The sequence below is a fragment of the Protopterus annectens genome, chromosome 6.part0 (assembly GCF_019279795.1).
Source record: "Protopterus annectens isolate FY-2018-M chromosome 6.part0, PAN1.0, whole genome shotgun sequence".
NCBI classification, from domain to species: domain Eukaryota; kingdom Metazoa; phylum Chordata; order Ceratodontiformes; family Protopteridae; genus Protopterus; species Protopterus annectens.
Window position 1 is genome coordinate 1,080,984,085 of NC_056737.1, and position 10,062 is coordinate 1,080,994,146.

The window sequence follows — 10,062 nt, forward strand, 5'->3', positions numbered from 1 at the left end:
CAAGGATAATGAGGTCTTTAGCCAGCCGAAGTGCACCTTTTCCACTAAATATAGTATCAAGGTCATCCAGCTGAGGTAGCAGTCGCTAGCAAAGGAATAAACTCAGATTACAGCCCAGGTGGCTCAGGTTCGATTAATATCTCAGGAGTCTGAAACAGAGGCAAAGGGAGGACAGGCATGCACATCCTAGTGAGTTGGTGCACACCTCGTGGTTGATCTCTGGCAGAGAATGGAAATATGCAGTTGGTACTGTCTTCAGGGAGGCAAGCAAGCACAGTTGCCTTGGAGGAAGAACAATATGCTAATAGGCGCATTGCATGCGTGTTCCTAGTCAGCATCAGTGCAAGAAGGAAAGAGACTTTAGGGTAGAACAAAAACAAAATTCTCCTTAACAAAAAGATGTGATCCCATCACCAGCCCCAAAACATGGGTCAGAGAAGGTCCTGGGGGAGGCTTGTTAAGTCCATTCGACTCAATAAACAAGGAGTGGTTTCCAGGAGTAGCTAACAGTCTGCTGTAAGGAAAGCCAGAAAATACATATTACTAAAAAATATCCACGATAAAAAAGAAGTTCTAAATCTGAGATGAGACTTGAGGATTCCCAGAGAACCTTACAACATGAAGTGACTATGTCCAGTGCTACCCAGACGTGTCCAATTAGAAACACTGGAAAAGAGTCTGACATTTAACCATTTGTCTAACCCTCTTCCTTCCACAAATTATTATTCACTCCAAGGAACCAACCATGGCCAGGGCCATACAGAACACCTGCTTAAGTGTTATTGAGAATGTAACTATATTCATGGAGAGGTAAGGGACCGAGTTCTTTTTCTTTAATACTGGAAACAGTTTACTAAATTGTCTTTCATTCTATTAAGAATTGCATAACTACTGAACATTTTGTTCTTGTAGAAAATGCAAGCTAAAATGTGTACAGTGTTTTAAATTATTTCCTAAAGTGTCTGCAGTAAATTCAAGAATGTTAAATATTTCACATCTGTAATACACGTTTAGAGAGGCTTTCTCTCTCTCTCTCTCTCTGTCTCTGCAGTAATGTGTTGATAATAGTGTGTGTTTGGCTTTTAATGAATTTCCCTCTGTTCATTTGAGTCACTAGAATACAAGTAAAATTTGTTTTGAATATTAAGTAATTCAAAAAAACAGAACAGATATATATATATATATATATATATATATATATATATATATATATATATATATATATATATATATATATATATATATATATATATATATATATATATATATATATATATATATATATATATATATATATATATATATATATATATATATATATATATATATATATATATATGTATATATACATATATATATATATATATATATATATATATATATATGGGTCTATTTCTAAATGTCGAACTTTCACAAATTCAAATTGCTTATGGTTGAGACTATAAAATCAAACTTTTGAAAGTTCAAAATTGAATTAAAAAAATAAATAAATAAAAAATATTTTTGTTTTACTTTTATGCAGGAGGGCAACCCCCCCCCCCATACCCCTACACTGTGCAAATTAAATATAACAACTCTGAGATCACACTACAGTGAGGAAAATGGTAAATATACCATTCTGAGCAGTACAGCAATCTCCATTTAAATGATTTGAACTTTCACAAGATCGATCTTATGGTCTCGACCATCATCAATTCGAACTTGTGAAAGTGCGACATTTAGAAGTAGACCTGTGAATGTGTCACACACACACACCGCAGTCTCAGTTACAGTGGAGAAAGGGGAAAAAAAACAAAAGTACATTGTCAGCTTATACAATCCAACAAGGTGAGATTAAGTGAACCGCAATATTCAAAACTGATCTAAAGACTCATGATACATTCAGACCCAAAAGTGTGGGCAGTAAAGCCAAAGGAGTTGGAGTTTCAATATATATTAAAGACACACACACCTCCAGGCTGGTCAAACAGTATGACGTACAGGAGACACTCCATAATAGATAAACTCTCTCAACTAGGCATCAAGCCATATGTTACCAGATGGATAGCAAACTGGCTCACTGATAGAACGCACCTAGTCAAAATAGGGGAAGCCACCTCAAGTAGAAGACCTGTAACAAGAGGCATACCCCATGGTTTGGTCTTGGGGCCTCTGTTATTTGGGACATACTTTTCTGAGGTGCAGGCCAAAACCAGTGGGCTATGGCTGACCAGTTTTACAGATAACTGCAAGCTGGGTGCTGTCATCAATTCCCCAAGTAATGTGGACATCCTCCAAGAGGGTCTCACTCAGACAAATGACTGGTGCCAGAAACATTGCCTCAAGCTGAATACCAAAAAATGCATCATCATCCCCTTTGGGGAGAGTGATGTCCCCACAAATTATCACATTAATAACAACGTCCTAAGCACGCACTCAGTCGTGAGGGATTTGGGCACCCATGTTGATAGCAACCTGACTTTTGACCACCATGTTTCTTCCGTTGTACAGAAAAGCCTTCTACATGGCCCACCTCATAAGTTAGAGTATTTCATCCAGGAACAAGGAGGTCATAACATCCCTGTATTCTTCCCTTATAAGCCCCATTATTGAGTAGAACACCCCTTTTGGCATGTACCTTGCAAAGCACATGCAGCAGTTGGACAGACCACAGAGGTTCCTCACCAGGAAAATTCAGGGCCTCAAACATCTACCATACACAGATTGAGTATATCCCTCTACTCAGTTTCATACAGACTCCTCAGAAGTGACCTCTGTCTGGCACACAAGGTGATCACAGACCCCACCTTGATGGGACTGCTGCATATCCACAAGTCAAACTCCACTCAAGTAACTCACACATGCAGCCTCAACCTGGTCTGTGACATCAACAGGACTTGTTGGTGGGACAGATTTGTGCCCCAGAGACTCCCCCATCTATGGACAGACTCCCTCTCCACATCAAGCAGAGTACCTCTTTACCCCTTTTTAAGTGCAACCTGGATAACTGGATGGGAAACAGAAAATATACCCCTGGGATTCCACCCGTATCCCTGCTGGACAGGGGCATTGGATGCTGAGTTGTTTAAACATGGGCTAAACTCTTGGCTAGGCTTATAAGGACTTCAGGGCCAATAGCCTAGGAACCTCCTATGATCCTATGATCAGACACACACACACACAAAGACAGAGTACTTAAGAGTGAACCTGCAAGCTACCCTAAAAATTATAGACCAATAACTTGCTTTCCGGTGATGTATAAACTATATATGGGAATTGAAGATGACAGAGTTTATAGTCATTTAAAAGAAAACTCAGTTATGGCAGTAGAACAAAAGGGCAATAAAAGAAAGTCATATGGAACAAAGGATCATTTGTTGTTAAATAAAGTCATAGTGGAGAACTGTAAAAAGGGGAAGAATCTAAGTATGGCATGGATTGACTACAAAAAAGCATTTGATAGTATCCAGCATTCATGGATAAAAGAGCGCTTAAAAATGTATAAGATACATCCTACACTGACTGACTACATTACAGTAACCATGAAACAGTGGCAGACCACTTTGCAATTAAGCCATGATAAAGGACATATTATTATCCCAAAGATAAACATTCAAAGGGGGATATCCCAGGGTGACTCTCTGTCACCACTGCTATTCTGCCTTGCCCTTAACCCATTAAGCTGTCTACTTAACAACTTAGGCCATGGCTATAATGTGTCTCCTAGAAAACAACAAAGTATAAAGACTTCTCATCTTCTCTTTGTCAGTGATTTAAAACTGTATATCTCATCAGATGAGGAAATGAAAGCACAACTGCAAGTTGTCAAAACTTTTTCAGATGATATAAGAATGTCATTTGGTTTCGATAATTGTGCAAAAGCAACCTTTAAAGCAGGAAAACTGCAGCACCAAGGAAACATCAGTTTGAGACAATAATGTGATATAAAAGAACTTGAGCAAGAGGAAATATATATATATTTGGGAATTGATGAAGGATCGACAATAAAACATGAACAAATGCAAATAAAATATAATAAAAATTACTTTAAAAAACTTAAATTAATCCTGAAAACAGCACTGACATCTAGGAACAAAGCTCAAGCTATGAATAAATTTGCTCTTCCTGTCCTAATTGACTGGCCTCAAAATGTGTTGGATAGATTAGACAGGAAAACAAGAAGGATGCTTCATGCTCACCAAATGATTTGTAAAAATCAGTGTATATCAAGATTATATATTCCCTGCTCTAAAGGAGGGATGGGCCTCATTGAAATTGATTACATGTATAGATCTGCAATCATGGGACTCCACACATATCTGGTGACCTCACAAGACCCAAACATAGTGAAAGTTTTGAAACATGAGGAAAACAAATCTAACATGACTTCTCTGCTTAATCTAACAGAAGTATATTGGTGTAAAGCAGGAATGCAAAGGCAGAATGGTTAAGGTGTTACCTTGCAGACACAAGGTGGAGGGTTTGAGTCTCACATGGGGTACTTGGATAGGCTTAAAATGGCCCACAAGGGCAAATAGCCTAGTACTAATCTATAATCTAAACCAGAAGGAGATAAAACTCAGGCAGCAACTGAATGTGCCAAAAAAACAAAAGAAAGAATATAAGGTGAAAGACCAAATGAGAAGGCAAGAAATGTGGAACATGCATAAATACAACTGTAAGTATAGAAAACTTCTGGAAGAACCTCATGTTGATCGGGAATGAATGCAGGAATGGTTAAAGAGAGACAAATTCAAATCAAGAGATGAAAGGTTAATATTGGTGGCCCAAGATAGTGGGCTATGTACACACTGGTTTACAAAGTCCATTGAACATGTGGAATAAACAGACAATGAAGGTTTTGTAAAAACCAAACTGGAAACAGTCGCACACCTCATTGCTGGTTGTGACATACTAATGGCAGAAGGACTGTATACTGAAAGGCATAATAATGTGGCAAGACTGTTGCACTGAGGTTTGTGTAAACATTATGGTACTGAAGTGGCTGAAAACACTGGAAATATGAGCCACAAAGCATCATAGAAAATTATGAAGTTTACATCAAATGGGATCACCCATTACCAACAGTTTAAAAGATAGATGCTAGAAAACCAGATATAGTTGTCCATGAAAAGACAAAAGTAGCACTGACCATTGAAGTCACCACACCCAGTGACTACAGTGTCTTGCGTACAGAGAGACGCAAAGTCATCAAATATCAGGATCTGCAGGTAGAAATTATTTATTTATTTATTTATTTCTAGTTTGATTACCAGGGAAGTCCACTGGGCCCAGAGAGATCGTTTTCAGTGGAGGCCCAGGGAGAAAAGCTCCATGAAACAGATTACAGTAAAGATAGCAGTCCAATAAAAATAAATGTACAAGCACAAATACATATCAAGTAACACAAAGAGTGAGCAAAATTGCTCATAGTGGAAAAATATCATGCAGATACATTTTAACAAATTCACACAGTTCAAGTCAACAGTCAAAATCTATTTACAATATTTACAGAGTGTGAGGGCAATGTGGAAGAAAGATACCCAGACAGTTCTAATAACAGTAGGAGCAATGGGGTCTCATAAAAAAGTATCGACGATCATATTTAAATATGCTACCAGTACATGTAACTCTGTATGAATTGCAGAAGGAGTTAATACTGAGCACATTGCAGGTGCTGCAAAGAGCGCGTTTGGCTGACATCACTGAAACATTACTAATGTCATAAACTTTAATCATACTTTGACTTAGGAATGGGGTCCATTCCCGTCATGGTATTAGAAACCTAATAGATTTGGAAAAATTAAAAAAGAAAGATATAGATGATATAGATACAGATATAGATGCATGTTTGGCTTTACTATTGTTTGTTCGAATGGCAAAACATTTGCCGTTCGAAACAATGAATAGTAAACCCAAAAACACACATTCCAACCTGCCACAATGTCGACCCAAATGATTGACACATTTGACTCGACATTGTGGCCGAAACCATCACATGATAGCCGTATAGGAGCTGATGTAAATCAGACTCCTGTATGACAAATCACGTTTTGCCCCCACACACCCCTACTAATATATTCTAACTCCAAGATCGCACTACAGTGGGGATATGGATGAATTTCTAATCCCCACTGCACAGTGATCTCCGTGCAGATAGTCAAATACACTTCTGCGAATGAACTACAGCATTCGCATAACTGTATTCGATTATCCCATCCATTTATGTTTTGTGCACGACATTCTGATTTTCAGCAGCAGTGCTGCTGACAGAATGTTGTTCGCACAAACCATAGTAAACCGCATGCATATGTGTGTGTGTGTGTGTGTGTGTGTGTGTGTGTGTGATTATGCACAAAAAGTGTGTGTACCTTTAAGAATCCTAAGTACCAACAATGCATATAGTCACTGGGCTGACACTCTTGAAGATGATGTTGTTATGGTAACTGCATCTTGATTGTGCCGCCATTTTGTGTCAGGTCTAAGCTACATCATAACTGGCAATACCTGAGTCTAGTGGCATTGCTGAACACAGATCGATAAAACAGGTACTGCAGGTGCTTGTTATGACGCCTACCAAAATACATACAGTTAGTCCCTACCTTTGCATTATACACACTTCAGGGATCAGGCTTAAATCTTAGTGTAGACTCAAACACACATTTGTTTAGGGACAGGCAGTATAGCATACATGTGCAATAGCTTTTAGGGGCAGAATGTTACATTTTTTTCTAACTCTTTATGAAAAAGTGTCTTGATTATGAAGAGCAACAATAAAATCATTCAAATATCTGAAGATTGTCATTGCTCTGTAATCATTATTTCATGCAGACATTTCTAGAAAACTTGCTGAAATATTAAAATGTAATCATTACTTACTGAACGCGGACTAATCGGTCACATTTTGGGTCATCTCCTGTTTTATCTGTTACTCGAACCCCAGCACTGTCCACACACCAGCATAGATTTGAGTCATCATCACATTGTTTGGCTTTAAATGTGCCATTCTTTTCACACTCAGGATCGTATACATTATCAACATCCAGCAACCCTCCACCAGGATGCCTCCGTCCACTTTTGCTCTTATCAAGCATCTCCAAATGCATCAACCGACACTTTGGGGTTACTAATTTGGAAAAATAAATAGTGAAAAGAAAAAAAAAACACTGTTCATCATTGCATAGTACTGCAAACTTCACTTTAAGTAGGAAGATAAAACACAAACAGTAAAAGCTAATAAATTACTACACAAAAGTGACATCATTCTTTTTCTTCAAAGAGCGGTATAAACTACACCCCTCGTTCTACCGTAACGACAAAGTATAACTTGAGGCTGCACAAATGTATATGACAAGGGAAGAATAAAGAAGTCACTGCTTTGTGTTATTTGTATATGTGTCATCATTCTTGTTTATAATTTACTTCACTCATCTTCGAATCACTTGACTAAAATGCTGTGAGGTTGCAGAAAGTCAACATCAGGGATTATCTACAATTATATTAAAGCCTGATGCCTTGTCTTTTAAAATGAGTACCACCTGCTATCAATAGCTAAGGTGTTTCTCAGCAATTTCCATAGATCTCTCTTTTAGATTTAATTTTATTTTTTTACAGGTTTTATGTTTTAATTTCACTACATTTTCAGTTTTTATTTTTCTGTAGGAATACCCACCTCCCACAAACTGATGTCATCATAGGTATTAGGCAATGATTTACACAGAAGTGTAGTTAATCGAGCAGCCACACCGGGCACAGTGGGTTAGCGGGTGTGATGAATTAACTTTGTGTTTCCCCCTTTTTTTTGGTTTTGCTTCTGACGCTGACTTTAGGGCATTACAGAAATTATGTGGTGCTCCAAGGAGGAGAATCATATCATCTCTGTAATGTGACACTCAAGGGAAGAGATTGATTGTAAAAGGGACTTTTTTTTTTTGCTCCTCAACTTAGTATTAAGGAGTGGCACTGGGCACCAGATGATCTAGGGCTCTGGATATTCCGGGTAATCAACACATGTCAGAGGCGGTCCTGATTAACAAAATATATTGCAAAAACATTGCACTTTTTGCATCAAAAACTAATTTGGTATGGTATATGCTAAGGAGGGTAATTACAGCTGCTTTAGAAGCTAAGAATACATTTCAAGAAATCATTATGCTATCTAGGACTATTAAAAAATATTTATGCCAGTTTAGAATATGAAAACTGGAAAAGACAGCATTAGATTTGCTGAAAGTACACAAAAACAGGGCCCAAAGCCTGAAGAGCAGAAAGGTTTGTCACAGTTCAATGACATAGCAACATTATTCCATTTCTCACAGATGCAAACTTGAAAATACACCCCATGCAAATAATATATTCCAACTTCGAAATCGCACTATAGTGGGGAAAAGGGTAATTTCCCGATTCCCACTGTACTGCAATCTATAGTCATAAATTCGATCACACATGTGCAAATGCACAGTGGCATTTGCTACAACGCACACTTGCAGTATTGCGGGCCGGTGATACGGGAATCAACCAAATGAGGTTTGACATTCCCATTTTCACCGACCGTGCACTCGTCATTGTGATAGAAATCATATATATAAAAATCTGAGGGTCTATATTACTTCATCGAAAGCTTAATTGAGCAAATCGCTAATTATCAAACTCAAATTAGCTAAAGTAAAATTAAGCAAATGACCGTTACAGCCAAACATTTCCTAGGGAAATAAACTAATAGGCCAGCTACTGACCGGAACAAATATAACAAAATGTAAAACCCTTCAAAGTGTGGGGCTTCATTCCCCCAAGCCCCCTACACCACCCCTAACTATATATACTAACTCTGAGATAGCACTACAGTGGAGAAAAGGTCAAATCCCCGAGGGTGGCAAACCACTTCCTTTCCTTAGGAAATATTTCACTGAAATGATCGTTCACTTAATTGAGCTTTCACTGAATAGGGTTTGATGATTAGCTATTCGCGCAAGTTAGCATTCGACAAACTGATATATACCCAAATCTGAACCTAGCCCTAGAGTATCCATTATAAAACTGAATGTCTTTTCGATGTTCCACCTAACACTAACCATGTACCTTACCTTTCAAAAACACTTTCTGTAACAGTACCACTAATCTAGACAGCTTGGACACACACACACACACCACACACACACACACACACACACACACACACACACACACACACACACACACACACACACACACACACACAAATCCAACCCTACCATACACCATTTACTGAAATTGCTTTCACCAAAAAAGCAGTTTTGGTAAACGGAAGGAAAAACACACACACACACAAAAACAAAAAAAACACACACACCATGTTTACGCAGGGAGGCTTTGCCCTCTGCACCCCCCACATCCCCCTACTTTTATATTCTCACTCCGAGATTGCACTACAGTGGGGAAAAGGGAATATTCCCTTATCCCCACTGTAGTCCGATCTCGCCCACTACCACTTCCCACGATTCCCTATACTTTTACGAAAGTTTCATGAAATCACTTTTTTCGATAAAAAGTGCTTTCGCGAAACTGTGACAGCCTGTTTCACTTTCGGTGAAACAGGCTTTTGATAGACTGTCCTAGATCCATATATATATAGATATATATATATATATATATATATATATATATATATATATATCTATATATATATATATATATATATATATATATATATATACACACATACACACATACATACATACCACAAAATAACAAAGCTGTCACTTAACTTTACCCTAACCTGCCTACACTCCCATAAAAACTCTTACCCCTGCATGTAGAAAGATTCTGAAAATCTAATGCTTTTGGCATTATTTTCCCAAATCCAGTTACCTTACCTGCTAAAATTCGATGAATGGAGTAATCAGTCACATTTTACAATCATTTACTTCATCTATCAGTAGTCAGTTTAACAGAGTGAATGATATTCATATATATCTATATCTATCCATCTATATATTGTGTGTGTGTGTGTGTGTGTGTGTGTGTGTGTGTGTGTGTGTGTGTGTGTGTGTGCGCTCATAGGTTCATTGGGTGGCTGGGTGGCACACTGGCACAGTGGATAACACT

The 10,062-nt window shown here is 37.9% G+C and overlaps 1 protein-coding gene across 1 annotated transcript in view; it reads right to left on the reverse strand.

Moving 5' to 3' along the window:
• LOC122803943 (epithelial cell adhesion molecule-like) overlaps positions 1-10,062 on the reverse strand; it is a 297,939-nt gene that overhangs the window by 127,089 nt on the left and 160,788 nt on the right. The window contains exon 3 of the mRNA XM_044073621.1: positions 6,859-7,105. Coding sequence (XP_043929556.1) covers positions 6,859-7,105 — 247 coding nt within the window. The remainder of the gene's footprint in view (positions 1-6,858; positions 7,106-10,062) is intronic.